The following is a 21,534-nucleotide window of genomic DNA, read 5'->3' on the forward strand; positions in this document are numbered from 1 at the left end:
AAGTCATCAAAATATTCCAAGATGCCCGAAATGCAAACACCTCCTTTTTTTTCTCTATGCTGTTATGAGTATGACTATTATCAGTACGCACACAGTTTAGGAGTTGTGTTTCTTGGAAATTTATCCTGGTGATTTGGCCGACATACATAATTTCGCGAAAATATATTGCAGTGTCAAAGGTAATGTATGTTATCCTTTATTTTTAGAAAGCCTTCGGTCGAAATTTTTCACGAAATCAGAATGAACTGGGCAGTATTTAGCCAAAGGGAATAAGGTGTTTTGGCAAAAGGTTTAGCGTTGTAGCTTTTTGGTAGAACACTCTGTAAGGGACCGTGTAAATTCATTGGTTTTTGATTCCTTTGCATGAACCACGTTCAACTCTTAAGCAATCACTAAGAAACCAACTGTTTCCTATCTGTGATCTAAGTTAGCTCATTTGCCAATCAACGAAAAGGAATAAACAACATATTACTCTTTGTCTACATTTGATTTCTTCACTACCAAAATAAGAAAGACCCTCTAAATCATTTCTATGTAAAGTTTAACCCATGAGTGTTCTCTATGTGTATATTATGTGGTATTCTGCAAATCAATTTCAATGAGAATCTCTCTTCCCTTTCAAGAAAGCTTCTTCCCTTCTACCCAAAATTGCTTGCTGGAATAATGAATTATGAACTCCATTCCCTCCATTATGGCAAGTGCGAAATACCACACATAGCGCTGGCCACCTCAATCTGAATTTAAGTTCTCCCAACAGAAAATTTGTTCATTGCAAACTACTTGTAATTTTAACCAGAGAAAATGCTTTGATCATTGAATGAGAGAACTTTTAAATGCCTTCGTGAAGTCATCTGTAGTCAGGTATTCTGGTCAAAATGCCAAGCAGTGATTACTTCCCGCAACAATTTCGCCTTGGCCAGGCGTGTGAAAATGAGGAAGCTTTGAAAATTCTACATCTATGTCACAGTCACAGAATTGGATCCTTTTAAACAAAAATATTATCAATCTAAGATCACCAATTAGGATGGATCTAAAGCACTGCAGCGCTTTGAATGACACTCCTTGCAAAGAATAGTTGGTCGGGTATGAAAACCTTATTTTTCTCTTTCCTCTTTAGAGTCCATGCCGAATAAGTTGATGTACTTTCAGAGTGTGACAAAAGATCATCTGTCTTCTGTTGAGTTTCAAAAGTAATTAAGTGCAAGAATCAAGATGATGGATCCTCTGTAACTTTCTAAAAATGCATAAACTTATTTGACAAGAATTCTAACCATTTCATAGTACTTATTAGTGAAATTCTTAAATTATGATTTAAGCAAGAGAATTCAGAATTTTTGTTTTGTTTTGCAGCAACCAAAAATTTTGCTGAGCTAAAATCAATGGCAGCACACAAAAACTATCACAGAGGTCCAAGATCTCAAATGGGTCCTGGAATGATGTATGATCGTTCTAATAATTTTTACATTCAAGATCCAGATGTTTGGTATAGGACATCATCCAGTTTCAATAAAAATCTGTCAAAGATGGCTTATCCATCGAGTGATCAAATCGTGAGTACTCACTTTTTTTCCCTCTTCTCTTAATATTCTAGAAGGAAATTACAAGAGTGCAAGCGAGATAAAAGATGGTATTTTTCATTAAGTGATTTACAAAACCTATACTTACCTGTGTTGTTGCAGGAAGTCATGGGTGGGTCATTACGCGTCAAAAAATTATCCACAATTACACAATTACACAACTCCACAATTACAATTTACACACAATTACAAATACACCACAACTACACACACAATTACAAAAACACAATTACATCACACACACAAATTACAATTACAAAATTCCACAAATTACAATTTACATCACCCGCAATTACACACAAAATGGTCCACAATTTACTTACATCACCCATTAAAAATTTGTAATTATGGTTATTTTTGCAAATTTGGAAGCAATACAAACAAAAACCAGTGGAAAATATTTTTTTTGTATATGATGCTAAATAATGTTTCCTTTTTGGTCCAATCTACTGATTTTTCATGAGGTTTTTTTTTGATAAGTTTGTTTTGGGTAACTTTCAGGTATTGCACTTGTCAAGGGTAGTAAGATTGTATCTTTATTCCCATAAACTGCAATATTGCTATTGAATAATTCCCTTTTTTGTCTATTTTACTAGTTTTTTCCACAAGTTTTTTTCAAAAATGATTTGTTGATGAAATTTGTGTGCAAACAGGGAGTAATTTAATTGATACTTTCTTTTTATAAAGCTTTTATTTTGAACAATGCTACTCACAATCAGGTATCAAAGGTTTATCTGAGCTTATGACTCCGTTTTCTGGGTTTCAGGAGACATCATACATCTATATTCCTAACAGTGGTGTCAGTGCAATCATTGGAACGAGGGGTTCTCAGATCAAGCACATGATGAAAATGAGCGGCACTAGAATTATTATCCCGCCTGTGGAAAAAAAAGTTGCTGCATCAACGAGCAAAAGGAAAGTCACCATTGTTGGACCACCGCACTGTCACTATAGGGTAATCTCTTTCGCAAATATGTCTACTTTTTTGCAGGAAAACCTCAAATTCATGACCTGTGCAAAAAACTACGCTTTTAAATTATGTAAATTTCCATTCAGCTTTTTTTTTACATGGAAACTGACCAACGTTTTTTTTAAAAAAAAATATGTGTTTTTTTTTAAAGAAAAAATGTGATTTTTTTTTCATTCATTCGAAAATAATCATAAAAGCTTTTAGGAGGTATCACGATTTATTTTCTTTTAAGAAATTACAACATAATCGGAGATTTATAAATGTTACCGTAGAGCTACACATTTTTCAACTTTCGTATCAATATTTAGAAAACTTCATCACCTGTTAATCCCAGTCTCATAGCCCTTCAAAGATCATTAGATTCCCTAACTTTAGATCAGCAGAGCATTAAACTTTAAAGCATTTATCTCCTCTAAGAAGGACGATTTTGAAATTGTCTCCTTTAAGAATCGTCTAAACTTGTCCCTTTTCAGATTCTTAGTAAGGAAATCACAAATTTTACGTATGAAGCTGTGTTAATGCATTTTTTCAGTTTTTTAAGCAAAGAGCTTTTTTTGAACAATGTAAACTCATAGATATTGATTTTTTATCTGAACTGAAACTGGTTTTTTAAGGTGATTGTCTCATTTCATAAGTAGTGGTGGGTCCTGGGGAAACAAACGGCTCTGGAGTTTTGAAGAATGGAGGTTGACTGTGCACATGAAAAAAGCAAAAGTTCATGTAATCTCAGTCCGTGCTGCAGAGGACCTCACTTACCTCCTCCACTTTTTTTCAAGTAGACAGAGGCCTTGCAGATGCGGATGCTTGAGGCAAGTGGTAAAGGAAAACTAAGATCTGGTTGGTGCTGTCTGCAGCACTAAGATACCTCAAATTTTTGCCTGGATAGCGACCTCAATTCTTCATTATTAACAAACCGTCTCCCCAGAACTCATGACCACCACTCTTTGGATGCAGAATGAACCGACTATTTTAAAACGCTGGTTTTGGTTCAAATACAAAACTGAAATTTTTAGGTTTTAGTTGGTCAAAAAAAAAAAAATCTTCATATCGAAAACTAAAAAAGTAAACAAGACTCGACTTGATGGTGAAATGTTCGAATTCTTGCCTCAAGACCTGAAGCAGAGTTGGGTAAAAAGCATTTGGAAATTATTTTATTAATCAGTAACCTCCGATCAATCATCAATCGGACGAATAATTTGACTATTGATCTAGTTTATCAGGTAGAGAATTCTGAGGACTGAGGGTCTAGCCAGAGTTGCCGCACCAATTTTGGTAATTGCTGAATTATTTGCGCCCAACTCTGACCTGAAGTATGTAGCTTTGAACGATTTTTAATGAAAACTGAACCCATAATTTTTAGACCTCCTGGGGGTTTGAAGTGGTGGGAGAAGAGGAACTCAAGTGTGAGTCGTCAAAAAGTAAAGTTTGGAGATCTACCTGGGAGACAGGGAGTGGTGCAAATTGGTCTTTTTTGGATAGTGACTTTTTAGGTCTTGTCATTTTACATAAAGTAATTCGATTCTTAGTTTCTATTGTAGTCTTAAGTGCCGGGTTCCGGGAAAATGTCGCAACTTTTCATCCCATCAAGAAAATTGGAATCTCCGAACAAAAAACAAGCATTTCTGGGGCAAATTTATTTTCCAAGAAAATGGTGCCGGATGGAAAGAAAATATTGTAACATAGTAATAAATTACTGTAAAAAATAAGTTTTAGGTTGTTCACACCACTCATATATACATTGCCGCGAATAAAATCTATCGAAAGAGGGAGAATGTGAGAGATCAGTGCTGATTGGGTCATTTTTGACCTCATTATTCCTTGACTGAAACGCATTGGAGTTCATTTCATAATTCTAATTCTAAGTTTTTCTGACTTTTATTTCTCTCCAGAACGGTATGGAAGTACCTTTATTCTACCATCGTTTCATTTACAATATTCGGGACATATTTTCTTTTAGTGTTTTTTGTCTATAATAATACGCTATTACGTGCTCATTGTTTATAATTGTATATATGTGTCTCAAATTTCTAATCTGGTATCGTAAATCTTGGCTTTCAGGCTCAGTTTTTTATTTTCAACAAAATGGTGAGTGATGGTTTTCTGACAGGGTTAGATGCACCTCTAGAGATAGAATTGTCTGTGCCTAGTGACCTGGTAGGGAGCATTATCGGCCGTCAAGGACAAGTAGTCAGAGAGCTTCAACTCCAAACAGGAGTCGTCATCAAAATTCCAAAACAAAGCGAAACCAACAGTAGTGAAGAAACGCCCATCCACATTATCGGCTCCTATTTTTCCACTGTAGTAAGTATCAAGCGATTTAAATTTTCAAAAGTTGATTGCTCTAAAAAATGTCTCGAGTCAAAGATCTAACAGATATGTGAAAAGAATATAAGAGCTCACATTGAATCAGGAAGATCCACGACGTTCAGAGTTTCCTGCACTGCTTTGATCAGCCAATCAGAGATTCAATAGCCAAGTTTTTCACTCTTACAGGAAATAATATGAGAATCGACATTTCTCAGGAACCATTTATAGTTTCTAAAATCTAGCTAATTAATTTACACAATTATTCACAAATTGACTCTTGAGGATTTTTATGATTCTATTGATGGGAAATATATCGATGGCCAAAGTGCATAACCACTTATCTCTGTTTGCAACATTCCAGACTTTCTGTCATACTTCATTTTTTCCTTGGAAAACTAGTCAACTAAATTTCTTGAAAACGGCCTTGATTTTTCCTCTATGTTAGCAGATTATTCTTTATTAATTTCAAACTATTAATGGACTTATTTTTCTTTGAAAAAATCAAGTGGGATCAGAAATTTTGAAACATCGCAATGGGGATAATTAATTTAAATTAAAAAGAAAATTAAATTTTGAAAGTTTAGGCACATCTTTATCCATAAAAATTAAGATTGTGCATGATCCCCACTTTCTAAACTTTGGTCTATTGACCGAAAATTCAGGAACAGCATGCTTGTTCAAATTAATCCATCTCTTTGACTTACAAAATGGAGCTCAAAAAGTTCGATATCGAAGAGCCAAAAATTTCTCCCTGATTTTTTTCTGCAGGCAAAAAGAGAGAAAGTGCTTCTCATTAGTCACCGAAAACTTATTATTTTTCTTTGTTCCTCTGAATTTCAGGCAGCTCAGGTAGAAATCCGCTCAATCTTAAGTAATGCACTAGTCCGTCGGAATTTCAGACAAAAGTAGAATGCATCGTGGCAGAATCCGGCATCCTAATTTTGTAGCAACTCTGAAGGAAATGTTTTAGTGGCCTCAAAATCGCCATTCTACTCAAAATTGGTGATTCTATAAACTGTACTAGTCTCTAAGTCATGAGTTTAAGAAGCACCAATCTTCATTTGGAAAGACATTGCTTAACAATCACAGTGCGAGGATGAGCACACTCCTCTCATCAGATAATAGTTTTCAGATTATGTGTTTTAGAAATGAGTTGTTCAGTTTCTTCTGTTAAAATCAAAAGCTTAAGTTTACATGAGCCACTAAGAATTTTATTTTAGCTGTGCGATTTATCTCCTGAAATTATAGTCAGTTATGTGAGGCGATCAAGCCGCTTGAATTGAAAACTTTCCTGGTGCTAATTAGTGCAAGATGAAAATTGAAATTTGGGGTTTGGGGGTAGAGACTAAGTAAAAAGTGAGACTGTTGCATGATGTTTTAAACAGTAGGGTTTATTGACGTACAAAATTATGGATTTCTCCAGGTTCAACCTGGTTCAATAGCGCAGATTTTTCCCTTCATCATCGCTGGAATCTATTGTTAGTTCAACTGAGTCATTTTGTTGGGAAAAATCTGTAACAATATAATGAGCTGAGCTCATTATGAATCTTATTTAAAAGTTTATTTTAATTAATGAACCTAAAGCCTCAGTTTTGTGACCTACCCCTGTATTGGTCAGTGTTTAAGTTTGAAAAGCATCTATTTTTATTTTATTTTTCGTCACAAATCGTTTTGAAATATTAACGTCCCATTTATCAGATATGAGTTTCTTTGATATTAGTCACGCTTTTGCTTCTCTATCAATTTTTTTAAGAAAAAAGGAAAGCTAAATGCATAGTGTTATGTAGCCAATCAGGTTTTTTGTGACTTAGATGAACTAAGGGAAGACTATGCTGTGTAACTGTAAATCTCAGATGAAGAGCAAAGAGTGGTACTGAAAAGAGAATAACCAAGATGAACTTTATCATGTATCACAGTTTTCTCACAAAGTGGGAAAAAATTGAACGTTTAAATTCGTCTTGACTGCAAAAACTGTATTATTTAAGGATCACCAAATAGGCCTTTGCCATGCTTTTCTTTTCTTTTTTGTTTTTGAATTTATTTGAATCTTTTTCATTCTTACCGCTTCTGAGTTGTTTCTTCACAAAAAGTGTTATTATTTTTATAGTAATCAAATATTTATCTATTTATTTACTTATTTTTCCTTAGTGTAATTTATTCTGAATGAATGCTTATCGTTGCGAACTTATTGTTTATGTCCAGGGACTTAATATAGCAATCTGAGTTTCATTCTTATGACTGTGAAATCTTGGATAAATATTGTATAATTTGGTTTGATTTTCGTTTTCTCAGTGATGTTGTAGGCCTTGTCCATGTTGGTCAACTCCCCATGAATTTTTGGTGAACCTCTACAATAGGCTCGGTGCAATCAGTTAAAGGGGCAAGTTTTTACTGAATTGAAAACAGTTCAGTAAAACCATAAATTAAGGATATCCTTGACTGCACTGGATTTGTCAAATTAGTTTTGCCTAAGTTAAGTTTGCCTTTATGCGGATGAATTCCAATTTATGTAGCAAATGAAGGTTACTCGAATTAGTTTAGTTAAATTAGGGGTTTAAAAACAATCAAGCAGATTGAAAAATTAAGTTTCCCATCCGTAATTTTTGCGAGAATACGTTTTTCTCTTCTTAAAGCAAAAGTCTTGCTTCAATGAATACTAGGTCAAGCTACACCTAAGGATATTCATCATAGGTATATAAAATCTGCTAACTATCCATCCATCACTTTAAGGTAATTTTAAGTGAAATAGGGACGAGATTTACCACCACATGGTGCGGTTATGTGGTTTGTGCCTTTGAGAAGCAATAATTATCATTACATATATAAGTTAATGCAAGAATCAATAATGTGTAGCAGCATCAATATTAAGTAGAGTGACATCAAATTGGTGAGGATTCATCAAAAGTTGATATCGGACATTATCATAACAGACGTCGTCCATGGACTCGATGTATAAGAGAGAGTTACTATAAAGCTATCTCTCTTTTACATACTGAGTCCATGGACGACGTCTGTTATGGCAGTTGCGGATATAAATTTTTAATGAATCTTCACAAATTTGATGTCACTCTACTTAATATTAATGCTGCTACACGTTATGGGTCAGTTTCTTGTATTAACTTGTACATTAGGATAGTTATCGCTTCTTAAAGACACCGTGAGGCAACGCAACTTGGTGGCAGATCTCGTCATTAGATCACTCAGAATCACCCTCAAGAAAATTGAATCAGTTTCCTCCATATCTCGACAACTGTAGCTTCGGTCTAACCATATTTTGCTAATGTCATTTCAAATTTTATGTCGTAAGTTTCACAATCTCATCACCAGTCTCTGAAACTATTTGAAGATTTGTGTATTATTGTATTTAAAAGACGATTGTATATATCCACTATCTAGTCAGAATTTCAAGCCTCTGGAGCCACTACACAGAGACCCTTGCATTTTATGATAGCCACCTTAATTATTATCTCAAGACTGAATGAGTGGCATAGTCATTGATCTAAAAGTCAAGCCAAACTCTCAACCAATGAAAATGCTTACCTACTGTCTGTTTCTATAGGAAAAAGTGTAATCTAGTTTTCAGTTTCATTCTCACTGGTGTTAAAAGCGACTTTTGACTTTCAACACCCCTAAACCGTGAAAGAAGGGGTATCGATGAAGGCTTTTTTAGGGCCAACCTAAGCTGAATATCCTCCAATCTACAACTTGTTGCTTATCGAAGGTCTATTTTCTACAAAATGCATCGTGATTTGGTCATTTTCGGTCTCTTTTGAGGTCTAACATTGGCCTAAAAATGGGTCAGTAGATTTTGGCGAAAAATGCGAGTTTGGCAGAATTTTGGTCGAATGCCAAAAAATCTGCATCTTGTAAATTATTGACCTTCCATGAGCAAAAAGTTGAAGAGTCTAGGAGATTCAGCTAGTAAGTGCCCAAAAACAGCCTTTGTCAAAATCCCTCTTTTGTCGTATTTTTTTTTATGATTATTTTTATCTTATAAATTTTGTCATGAGCTTCTTCTTTTTTGATTCATTGCTGCCTCTTGCAGTTCAGTGTTTCAAATGAAGCTTTTTCACACCTTTCAGACTGAAGTAAACTAAGAAATATTTAGCCGGAAGTTTGATTATTCATTTTCAGCAATTGTAGTAATTAAAATTTTGTCCTCGGTGATGGGACCTGATAAGAATGAGCTGAAATAAAGGTCAACTATCAGTTAGTTGTGCTTCATGATTTCTTTATCAAAACTTGCCATCCAATTTGAGTCAATTTACAATTAGGAAAGATGGCACGATTATTATTCTACCGGATAAAAGCATGGTAGAGAAATCTTGTACTTCCATTTCAGCTTGTCTTGTACTGTCTCATGTATAAAAAAAAAAAAAAAAAAAAAAACAAAAAAAAAAAAAAACCTTTTGTAAGGTGCATTAAACCCTACCATTACCAGTTAATGTTCACCTCTCTGCTAGGTAGTAAATAATTCTTGTTGGTGAAACCAGAAAATCATGTATTCCAATCTTGATTTTTTATGGGACCTATCTATTGTACCGTCCTTTTTTTAAGAAAGGAAATACTTTTGCCATCATTTTTAAGGACTGTAAGGTTTCTATTCTGATTTTTGACAATGTTCTTTCCGTAATATTCTTAAATTAGGCTTAAATTGAGGATTTTGTTTTCAGCATCGCTCATGAATTTTCTTTGCTAAAAGTAATGCTTGGAGTGAACCAATAAATTAAAAGGAGACAGAAAGTGATGTAAAATTTGAAAAATAAGCTCCTCTGCTAGCTTATGGTGGAATTACAATGAAGTATCATCAGTTCAATTTCAAACGAACTGTTGCTGTTTCTTTTCAGCAATTATTGCTGCTGTTTCAAAATTTTAAATTTTAAAGTAAATTCCAAGTAATCGAGGGACAAGATCCTCATTATGTTGTGCTACCATGGGCAATGGATCAGATCCTTGCGTTAATTTGTAAAATACGATAATTTTGTAAACGACACTGACTAAGTAGCAATGCAACATAGTGGCGGATCTTATCCCTAGGTCACTTAGAATCACCTTAATTGCATCCTATTTTGCGTTAAATTTTGGTGAAAAAATTCTGGGAAAAAATGCGTTCGATTTAATTTTGTATTCTGCTCCATCTCAACAAAAAATCGACTTATTTCTCATGAAAAATGAAAGGCAATTTTGAAAAGCACAGGAATTGAAACTTGTGTTTATTGTTTATTTGGTCGCACTGTTGATTTTCCATGCAAAGTGAACAAAAGGAGTCCTCTGCCAAGACAGAATCATTTGACGACCTTTTGTTATGCAATAGTTATTATCTGTATTGTGTACCTTCTCTTCAGAAGTATGAATGTTAAACAATTGCTCAGAATAGTTGGTTTGTTATTTTGTTGTAAGGTTGATCATTAATTTTGCTCGCCTCTCTCGGTTTCCAAATTATTATCTATTTTTCTTGTATTTTACATATTTCTATTGAATACACTCTCTTTATCTATATATGTCTGTGGTAGTCACTCAATATTATTCTTCATTCACTTTTCATTAATTTATTCCGAGTGTTTTTGGGTCAATGGCATCTTTTTTCAAATCAACAATGAATTTGCATACAGCAAATTTTTAGAGAAGGATCTCTGTCATTCCAAATTCCTCAGTGCAGAGAGCTCTTCATTCTTGCAGCATTCGAATCTGAAACTGAATGTGCTCTTAGTGTATGCATTTTAATTAAAAAAGTGGAGAACCAGGAAGTCCTTTCCTAAAATATCTCTTGAACTATACCTTTGGGAAATTGAAAATGTTTTCTTTGAATGACTCAAAGTCAAATTAGTCAATAAAAGTTTCGGCGTCAAAAACTATTCTCAGCCATTTTCATGATAAAAATAGTAGATGGGTGATCCGGATTCCAATGCAATTGACAATATTTTAAATTTGAAAATTACTTCAGTCATAAGTAATGAAAAGATCGATTTTTAAGGACACTAATTTTTAATATAAATAAACAAGTGGATTGCATTTTGCAAAAAGGAACCAAGAGCATTGCAATGTCGCTAAGATTGTGCGACTTCTTTGTCTTGGAAGAAAAACCTGACCAGCTGTAAACAGTTTCTATTTTGCACCCCAAAAACTGGAAATTTAAGACAACAGTTACCATGTTAGTTTCATATTTTTGCATGATTTCAGTGCTTTTATTGCAAAGGATGAAGTTGCACAATCTTTGCAACATTGCAATGCTCTTGGTTCCTTTTTGCAAAATGCAATCTAGGTAATCGTAAATTATTTTTGATAAATTTTTTTTAGATAGGACAAAATCTAAAGAAAAATATTTATTGATGATTCGATGACTAAAAGTGCAAAACCACGTATCTCCATTGCGATGTTTCAAAATGTCCGCTTCCATTTTAATGGGGCTAATCCCATCTGTTAGCATCAATGCGAGCCATTCCCTAACTTTTTAACCAAATTGCCTTCTAGTTTTCTTACTGAGAGAGAGAGAAAAAAAAAAACTGTCCCTAATTTTCTACGATCTACAGGACAAACTCCTTCCACCTATAGCACCTGGGTAGAAGTTCTATCGCTTCTTTTTTTTACAGAATATTCTGGCTCTTGAGAAGAAAAATCAAGGAAGTTTTAGATGAACTACGTTGAATAGTTTTTCGAGAAAATCATGAAGTACATATGACAGGAAGTCTGCAACGTCACAAACGGAAATACGAGGTTTAACATTTTGCCCATCGAATTATTCATAATAAGTATTTTTACTAATGGTTACCAAAATGCTATTTCCAACCTTTTTTCTGTCACAGAATTGTAAGATTTTCGCTGTCTCAAGCGGATTCGATGATAAAAAAATCAGTTGAGTGCTTTTATGCTACAGGAAACTACTTGGAAATGAAATAAATCAAAAGGAGCACATAGGGTTTACATGTCCAATAGTTTCTGTAGATTTTTTTCATTTATACTTGGTTTTTTATTAATGTTAATACGTTCAATTTTATATTTTAAAAAACCTTTTCGAAGAAAGTTTTAATGCAACCAGTACTTTCGTTTAAAAATTAGAGACAATTTGGGCTCAGCAAGTGTAAAAATTTGAAGCGTTACCTAATTAATTAGGCAAACATTTAAATTAATCACAGTTTTGAGCGCAGAATAAGTTTCCCGCCGATTTTTTAAAATTGGACTAATCTGTGCTATTTTTCCAATTATTCCTCTATTCGAACAAAAGGAATCTTAACCGCAAATTCTGAACCAGACGCTTTGATTGGTCTAGAGCGGTTCATTCCAATTATTCCGAGTTGAACCAAAACAAGCGGGAATTTCAAATGATTCCGGATATCCTGTCTACCAAATCGTTTCCGCTTCCGGTAAACAGTGTTGTCAGTTTTATTTATCATATGCTCGTAAAACTGACAACACTGTTTACCGGAAGCGGAAACGATTTGGTAGACAGGATATCCGGAATTATTTGAAATTCCCGCTTGTTTTGGTTCAACTCGGAATAATTAGAATGAACCGCTGTGGACCAATCAAAGCGTCCGGTTCAGAATTTGCGGTTAAGATTCCTTCTGTTCGAAAAGAGGAATAATTGGGAAAATGAAGCAATTTGAACCAATTTGCCTAATCTGTGGCGAAAACGTAAACAAAAAATTTCGATGATATGATAGCGGGTGATAGCGGTGATGATTGTTGGCATTGTACTTAGGCTGTGCTCTGGCGTAATGTGTGATACACGTGATACTTGTTCTTTCTTATAATTTTAATATTTTATTTAACGATTCTTTTCCTGCCTCTCTCTTATCTCCATTAACTCAGGGGCTTTGCTATTCTCTCATCAGAAAGGGAGCACTCCCCAAAAACCACCGACCAGTTTTGTCATTTCTGTGTCAACTGTCACCTATTTTATCAGTTTCATCTGTAATTACTGTTAAATGTCCAATTATTTCTCCTAATTACCTCTTCCTTTCATAGCTGTTAATTTGAATAATTTTCGACTGGCAGTCTCTGTTACCAGTAGCTACCAAACCCAAGAAACAATGTCTTCTTTGCCGGATACCTTATCAACGCTATTCAAGTGAGTAGGGCGATACCAAAGAGTTAATTTTACAAACTATTTGAACCTATGTCGTTAAAGAAATTGTACTCTTAATGAAGTATAATCTGTTATCATTAGCCAAATTTAGCAATTCACAATGCTATTTGATGTTTTACTTTTAGCGTACCTTTTTATTTAGGTGCTATGAATTGATGGCACAGCATGCTTAGTCATGAAAAGCATGAGTAAACTATTCATGCAATGTAATTATCACCGCAAAGAACGCTCTGTAAATTAAGATACTGATGATTTGAAAGCCATTTTATGATTGAAGTCATGAAACAGTAGCTTTGCGAGAAAAAAAATTACGTTTTGCCGAGCCATTGTTTGTCGGCTGTATCTCTCCTTTGTTTACCCACCAGATAGAGGCAGCTCTAAGCTTTTCAGCATTCATTGGCACATTGGGCTAAAACTTTATACACTAGTGTGCTCATGAAGAAAAGTCAATGTGAAAGAAAACTATATTAATATGGATCATCCAATTATGCTCCTGCCCTCAAAAACATTAGAGCCAGGAATTCTTAGTAGCCTGAACAGCTACGTGCCTTCAAACACAATAAACCTTGACTTTAACACAATTATTTACATTGTACCTCCATGTAAATTTTTCAGGTACATAGATGATAACAAAGCAGCTTACATCAAACGTCTGAGTGAAGCTGTGGCAATTCCATCAGTGTCAGCTGAGCCCGAACACCGAGATGATATCACTACCATGGTGAAGTATGTGGAAACACTGTTGAAGAATTGTGGTGCCGAAGTTGAACTGTGTGATCCAGGCCATCAGGTAGATCTATTTTCTCAGAGCGAGTTAGTAATTTTTAAGGTCATAATGCTTTTGATCAACAGTTCCCAAAGTGAGGGCTGCAAACGTCAGAGAGAAAGTGTCAAAAGTTGAAACTGGATTAGCCAGACGTTGAAACAGGATTAGCCAGACGTTGAAACAAGAGCTGAACTTTTTAATTTACCAAGAAAATTTCAAGCAAATCCTTTGCACTGCCATCTCTCACTCGAGTTGCACGAACCTAACTCGAGGGTTCTGGTCCGCAAAAACCTTATCATGGGTGCCGGTAGTCACCTCCGGACAAAGTTTAAACTCGATAATAGTGGAAGACGTCCAAACGAAAAAGGTGGCAGCCAACCATAGACACACGTAACTCCCTTATTCTGAATACATCATAACAAACGGTTTCCTAACTGACATGGAAAAATTTATGATCAACTAAAGCTATGCCCGTAAATGACAAACTATACAGCAAATGTCTACTTGTGAATATATGAAACTTGCGATCAGGAAATTCGTTCGTAAGAAGGGATCCCTATATTTGCAGTTTGCCAGCCATTAATTTATTCAGACTGTTTGCAAGGTTTTGTTTGATCACTCCTTAGAAATTTCTGATTTTCATCAGACTTTATTTGATGATCAAAGCAGTTCACTATCAGATTATTCATTCAAACAACTCCATGGTTTTCTCTTTTCCTCTTTTGTCAATCAAAAATTTCTAATTTTCTTTCAGACTTTACCGAATGGCACCAGTCTTAAACTTCCACCTATCCTCCTTGGTAAATTGGGAAACGATCCAACAAAAAAAACCGTGGTTATCTATGGTCACTTGGATGTACAGCCAGCAGCCAAAGAAGATGGTTGGGATACGGAACCGTTTGTCCTCACAGAGAAAGATGGAAAGCTGTATGGACGTGGATCAACTGATGACAAAGGACCAGTGTTGGGATGGATAAATGCCATTCAAGCTTATCAAGCCTTGAAAATACCCATTCCCATAAACTTAAAGGTACAACAGATTTTATTCCCTCCGCAAAAATTATGGGAAATCACGTAATTATGGTAAAAGTACATAATGATTCTCTGTAAAAACAGGAAAATACTATCAAGAGAAAGAAATGTTCAATCGATGAAAATGTAATATAGTAATTGTAAGATTGTAAATAGAACAGGGAGAGGCTTCACATTCACCGAGGAGAAAAATGAATCAAAATTTGAGTTATACTGAGTCACTAAGCTGTTATTTGCTTTGTCACAGAGTCATTGCCGATTCGTTTTTACAGAACTATCCCCATCTCAATAAAAAAAACTGGCAGAAGTAAAAGTTGGCATTTTTGGTTTCCCGCCTTAGAATCGCACGAAAGTTTCAGGGAAGATGAAGGATCATTTGAGGGAATGAGGGACCTGAAAATGGTGGACACAAACGTGCTTACAAAATTTGGTCCGTAGAAAATTTTTTTGTCAAGGTGATATGTACATGTCACTTTTTCTCCAGTAACTCCTAAATTAAACAAACTTCTGAGTCAGAGTTTCAGTAGTCGTAGTTGACACCTTCCTCTAGTAGCTTATCAAAAACATTTTCTTTCTTTTAATTTTTGCAAGTTTTCGATCCTAAAGTCAAAGTGAAACGTTTGTAAGAAAAATAATGGCTGCGAAGTGACCAGTTTACTTTAAAACCATAGTGAGCAAGTATTTGAAAATATCTGGACTCTCCCAATCATTTTAGTTTTTATAGTATGCTCTATCTCCTATGATGACATATTTAATCAAGTCTCCCTTTCTTTCAGTTTGTCTTCGAAGGTATGGAGGAAAGTGGTAGCCATGGTTTGGATGAGCTTTTAATCCAGCGCAAGGACTCTTTCCTGAAAGATGTGGACTATGTCTGTATATCAGATAACTATTGGCTGGGAAAAGATAAACCTTGCCTCACCTATGGTCTAAGAGGTATCTGTTATTTTGGAATCAAAATTAAGTGTGCTGCAAAGGATCTTCATAGTGGAGCGTATGGAGGTGCTGTGTAAGTGTTTTTATTTAATTTATTTAAAGCAAAGCAGAAAAATCATCAAGCAAATTGATGGACGTTTTCTTGAACTTTCTATGGCCAAAGAACTGAGCGAAGAATTATCTTTTTATTCTTATTGAAAAGATTGTCTTGAATCTTGAGAGGAAAAGAGTAATTTATCAGATAATCAAATTATGATAGAGATGAAATTCAATTGAATCTTTGAGAAATAACCTGATTTCCCCCGGCAAAATTGATAAAACAAAGAAATGAAGTCAACTTTAATACAACAGTTGTGAAAAACTGAAAGCTTTTAAGTATGCACTTGGCTGTTTTTCAGAATATATTTTCTCTTATTCCGAGTTTATTGAGACCGGCATGGATTCAACAGCATCAGAAATATTAAAATTTTTCATACAGAGATCTCCTGTTGATTTTACAAAGTAATTTTACAGTTTTTTAAGTTGCATTTGAGAGGTTTTGAACATATTTATAAATCTATTCTGCAGGCACGAGGCAATGGCGGATCTGATCTACTTGCTGAACACTCTGGTTGATATAAACGGAAAAATACTGGTAACAGGAATTTATGATGAAGTCGCCCCTGAAACTGCGAATGAGAAGGATGTTTATGATCCAATTGAATTCAATTTATCTCACTTCAAGAGTGACATTGGCTGTTCAAAAATCATCCACGAAGGAGATAAGGTAAATTTAATTATTTTGTTTCTCTCCCCCTGGCCTTTAGGGCCGTTCACAGGTGGATTGCATTTTGCAAAAAGGAACCAAGAGCATTTCAGTGTTGCTAGCATTGTGCAACTTGCATTCTTTGAAACAAAATTACTGAAATCGTGCAAAAAATTAAATTTACAAATGTAATTTTTGTCTTGAATTTGTAGTTTATCAGGAGTAAAGATTAAATTTGTTCAGATAATCAAGTCAAGATGTTCCCTGGGAAAGGGAGAACATAGCTTTAATGACTTATTAAGGGCTTCTCAAATTATAATGCAATAGTTCTAAAATCTTTAAGCTTAATTTTCAAATTTGCTCTTTTCCTTCAGGTCAAAACTTTAATGAGCCGGTGGCGACACCCAAGCCTCTCGATTCACGGCATTGAAGGAGCTTTCAGCGGCACTGGTTGCAAAACTGTCATACCCATGCAAGTTATCGGCAAGTTCTCTATTCGTATTGTTCCCAATATGACTCCAGAGAACGTTGAAAAATGCGTTGTCAGTTATCTGGGAAAAAAATGGAGTGAAAGGAAGAGTCCCAATGAATTCAAGGTGTGCTAATTTCTTTGTAACTAATCTTATGTACCGACTTATTCACCAAATTGTTGTTTTATCATGCATTGCTTTTGCAACTAAAAATTCATCAGTTTTATCAACAAACATGGCAGTGGAGATAAAAATGAGATCACAATCTCGAAAACCATGCGTTGAAAAATGTGTTACGTTAATAAATAAAAAAATATGTTAATCTCTTTGTAACTAATCTTACATACCGACTTATCCACCAAATTGTTGTTTTATCATGCATTTCTTTTGCAACTAAAAATTTATCAGTCAATAAACACGGCAGTGGAGACAAAAATGAGATGAAAATCTCAAGAAGCATGTGTTGTTTATGTCCATATGTCTCAATGTCTGATCTTTGAGAGATGCACTTTAATGCCTAGTTAAAACTATCTGTATTTGTTCTATTCAGGCATACATGATCGATAGCGGGCGCAGTTGGGTTGCTGACTCCAGTCATGAACATTACGAAGCTGCTAGGAAAGCAACCAAGCATGTTTACAATGTGGATCCTGATTTCACGCGGGAGGGTGGATCCATTCCTGTAACGCTCACTCTACAGGTTTGTACTTTTGACTTCACTTCAGGCTTTGTTTTGTGCAGCACATTCACTGAAAATTTTGCTCAAAAAGTGAGATGATTTTCTTAAAAAAGTATAAAATAAAGAAAGAAGCTCTGTTTTTCTAATGTGTGTCTTTCGAATATGCAAGCGTACAATATTGTGGCGTTGATGGGTTTGAGATGAGCACAGTCTTAGCAGCTCTCTATATGCCTTCCTGATATTTCTAAATCTAAGATCACCCTCAATTTAACCTTGAACTGAGAATGACCATAATCGACGCCAAATGTATTTATGTACATTCAGACTGGTACAAAAGATCCGACATCTTGATGCTTGGCTTTACTCTCAATGCCAAAGTGGCTTTGTTTAAGGCTGTCGTAGCCTTAAAGTGCCTTAACTTATTTGGCGTGACCTGAATGTAAAATTGCAAGTTAGAAGCCGTACAACGAAGGAATGAAGGTTTAAAGTATTAACCGAGGAATATTTTTTGTACAAATCCCTAGAGCCCAAGCTTTAAGAATATGAAAATTGGCATTTGATGGCTATTAAGTTAGGGAAAGGTTTTGGAAGAAGTTTTCAGTAGATTTACTTCTTTTTATTATTTTTTATGAGAATATACAATTATGTGAAAAATTGCATTTCATGTATACGCCAAAGCCCGTTCGGGACTGTAGCACCATTAATTGTAAAATTGCATTGATTGGGGTGCGTTTTATATCCTGATTTTTTTATTAAATTGTTGTCGACTTTTAGTTCAATGTGTACTTGTATATGTCTCGCAGGAAACCACTGGGAAGAATGTCTTGCTTCTTCCTATGGGAGCGTCTGATGATGGAGCTCATTCTCAAAATGAAAAAATCGATATACGGAACTACGTTGAAGGAGTGAGTACTTTCACTGAATGCTTGAAATCAATTTGCAACTTTAGACCTCTTCACCAAAACCCCATACTTTCAGGGATAAGAATGTCGTCCAGGATCTGGAAAAACCGAAAAACACCAGGATTCATTAGGAAATAAAAAATATCCATGAAGATCTAGGGATTTTTCAGGGAATAGGTGCTCAAAACTAGGAACTTCTGTCCTTTCTACTCTGAGGTCTACTTGTTTTTTAAAATTGGTGGTCCGTGTTGATTCTGTGATTCGGCGGTGTAAGTAGACAATCACACAACTCGGTTTGCAACGTCATAGACTTCCTGTCATACCTTATTTTTTAAACGGAGAACTACTCAACGGTAATTCTTTAAAACTGCCATGATTTTTCTTCTCTGTGCGAAGAAAATTCTGCAAAAACTTCAAAGAATGATGTCAGTTTGTTCTCCTTTAAAAAAATATCATATAGGCGGAGATTTTCAGACACTGCAAATTAGTTATGTGGTTGCTGACTTACACCATCGAACTATGGATTGGAGGAGAAATGAAAAAGTTGATTTTTTCTTCGAAGTTTTGAGAAAAACCTAAAGAAAAATCCTGGGTTTTCATCAAAGAAATTTTCTGTGGAAATCAGGAATGGAATTTCAATTTCCTCAGCTTATTCTTTGCACTTAACAAGGTCTTTGATACTTATCTATTGGTCTTTTAATGTGACGGAATGTGTGAATACACTTATTTTGACCGCAAATTGCAACTACTTCAAGAAGCATGTTGTCACTTGTGCAGCTTGTTTATCAGGTTTCTGTGATAATTGTTTACAAAGAGTCAGTAGTGTTCTAGGCTCACCCTAGGCAAATTATCCGCAAAATGTCTGAACCAACCTCGTATATAACACCTTGATATGTATTGTATCATGGTTAGAAGCTCACCAAAAAAAAAGAGGTGCTGTAGTAACATCCTGGATGTTGAAAAAATGTGCGACAACTCTTGGATGTTGTCATTACCACTCTGGCTGTTAAAGTAACATCCTAGGATGTTAGATCCTAGATGTCCTAGATGTCCTAGATGGCAGCATGAGCTTGCCAACTTCCATTTTTCGTTAGTCATCGCAATTAAAAAGTTTATTGACTCCTCTCCTTCAATATCTAACCATTTTCTGTGTTTCTTTTTTTCCAGACCAAAGTGATGGCTGCATACTTATATGAAGTGTCTAAACTGTCCGACTAACTGTCTAACTGTACCGAAAACAAAGTCTCACCTGGTGCCACGCAACATGCAGTGCTTCAAAAGTCACTGTCCTTTGAAACATCATGGTATGGAATACATAAGAAACAGATCATGTTTTTATAACGTCTAATTGTGTTCATTTAATCATTTATTTAGAGTGTATAGCTTTAAGTGAACAAATATGTTAGTCAAAGATGACAAATTAAACTTTCAACGTTTTTTTACATTATTACTACATTCATACCCTAAAGATTGAACCTCGTGATATAATCAAATTAGACCTTTTTCTTTTATTTATTCATATTATAGCATTTCATAAATTTACAAGTATTAAAAAACTTTTTTATAAGTATTGAGCTCCCTAACTTTTTATATCATACTCTGTGATAATTAACCTCTACATTTTTTACCATCATTTTATATTCTATCTACGTTCGATATACGATAGCAATTATTTGTTGGTCATTCGTTTCATCAGAGACATTGTATTTTTTTGTGGTCAAATAAAGTTGATTTTTTAAATTTTTCCAATTGTTTTCCTGGTGCAAATCTAACCGTAACCCTAATCACACAATCTTGTTCTCATAGTGAACTTTCGGCTTTTAGTGGACGTTCCTTGCTTATTCTTGAATTCATTTCTGAACTTAACTTAATATTTTTCTGAAAACAGAATCTCGATTTCCTGAAATCTTTTCACCGTAAAATATCTTGGCCAGCTCTGAAATGGTATAGAAATCATCTGGGCGTTTTAAAGGAGAAGTTACAAAAACATAAACATCTTTAGCAAATTTCAATATTTCTGTTGCGGCACTGCAAAGTGAACACTGCTTGTTTTGCGCCAAAAAATATCGCCACAAAATCGCTTCAGGCAGCTTCTCTTGGTAAATTACAGAGTTATTCAAAAATTTACGGAAATTTTGCTTTTGTTTCAAGGTTTAAATTGCCTCTTTTTATACTTAAAAAGTGTGCACCTTAATTTTCATCGCAAAAGTCTTTGTCACTGGACTTGTTTATTTCATGGGTAGAATTCCTCGGACAAAATTAATATAACAAGGGTTGGATGGTAAGTTATGCACACCTTGTACTGACAGTGATTTTGGGGCTATATTTTTTCAGTCTGTATGGTGTCTTCAATTTGCTATTTTTTCAACATTTTCCGTCGGAGCTATTCCACCCCCCTTGGTGCTTAAACCCCCCCTTCCGTAAGACTGGAAAAATCTGAATTTGATGTCAGCCCCCCTTACCCTTCTTCCGGATTCATGCATGGTATTTGGGAGGCTATCAGAATATAAAGAGTAAGTTCAATATTGATTAATAATAAATAAATAAATATGTTTATTTCACTTCAGATTACATGAATAGCACAGCCAGTTTTACCAAAATTTCATAAAAAATGAAATAAATCATCCCACCACCCTTTAAGTAAGAACTTGTGGTGGGTGGTGCAACCAAGGAAAAACAACACAACCAAAACAACGTGCCTAATATCACAGACTCAAACTACAAAAATTTAACAGATATAAACGATAAAAACTAATTGGATTGCATTTTGCAAAAAGGAACCACTAGCATTGCAATGTTGCTAAGGTTGTGCAACTTCTTTTGTCTTGGAGGAAAAACCCGATTATCCATTAATAGTTCCTATTTTACTCGCTAAAAACTGTAAATTTTAGACAAAAATTACCATATAAATTTCATAGTTTTTCACAATTTCCGCAATTTTATTGCAAAGGATACAGTCGCACAATCTTAGCATCATTGCAATGCTAGTGGTTCCTTTTTGCAAAATGCAATCCAATTTAGAGACTAACTAATTTTTTAATTAAATCAAACTCTTGGTTGTAGCGGA

The 21,534-nt window shown here is 34.8% G+C and overlaps 2 protein-coding genes across 2 annotated transcripts; both read left to right on the forward strand.

The window, feature by feature from the left end:
• Positions 1-41: 41 nt before the first annotated feature.
• Positions 42-10,355, forward strand: LOC109044432 (insulin-like growth factor 2 mRNA-binding protein 2). The gene is made up of 5 exons (XM_019062149.2): positions 42-179; positions 1,351-1,550; positions 2,344-2,532; positions 4,606-4,848; positions 5,695-10,355. The coding sequence occupies exons 2-5, from the start codon at positions 1,380-1,382 to the stop codon at positions 5,761-5,763; spliced, it is 672 nt and encodes a 223-aa protein (XP_018917694.2). The 5' UTR covers positions 42-179; positions 1,351-1,379; the 3' UTR covers positions 5,764-10,355.
• A 2,164-nt stretch (positions 10,356-12,519) lies between these two features.
• Cndp2 (Cytosolic non-specific dipeptidase 2) lies at positions 12,520-20,211 on the forward strand. Its single transcript, XM_019062144.2, has 9 exons — positions 12,520-12,922; positions 13,556-13,730; positions 14,461-14,736; positions 15,515-15,744; positions 16,239-16,437; positions 16,791-17,012; positions 17,437-17,586; positions 18,369-18,470; positions 19,635-20,211. The coding sequence occupies exons 1-9, from the start codon at positions 12,885-12,887 to the stop codon at positions 19,683-19,685; spliced, it is 1,443 nt and encodes a 480-aa protein (XP_018917689.2). The 5' UTR covers positions 12,520-12,884; the 3' UTR covers positions 19,686-20,211.
• Positions 20,212-21,534: the final 1,323 nt, after the last annotated feature.

Source organism: Bemisia tabaci, chromosome 10, assembly GCF_918797505.1.
Source record: "Bemisia tabaci chromosome 10, PGI_BMITA_v3".
In the NCBI taxonomy this organism is placed as follows: domain Eukaryota; kingdom Metazoa; phylum Arthropoda; class Insecta; order Hemiptera; family Aleyrodidae; genus Bemisia; species Bemisia tabaci.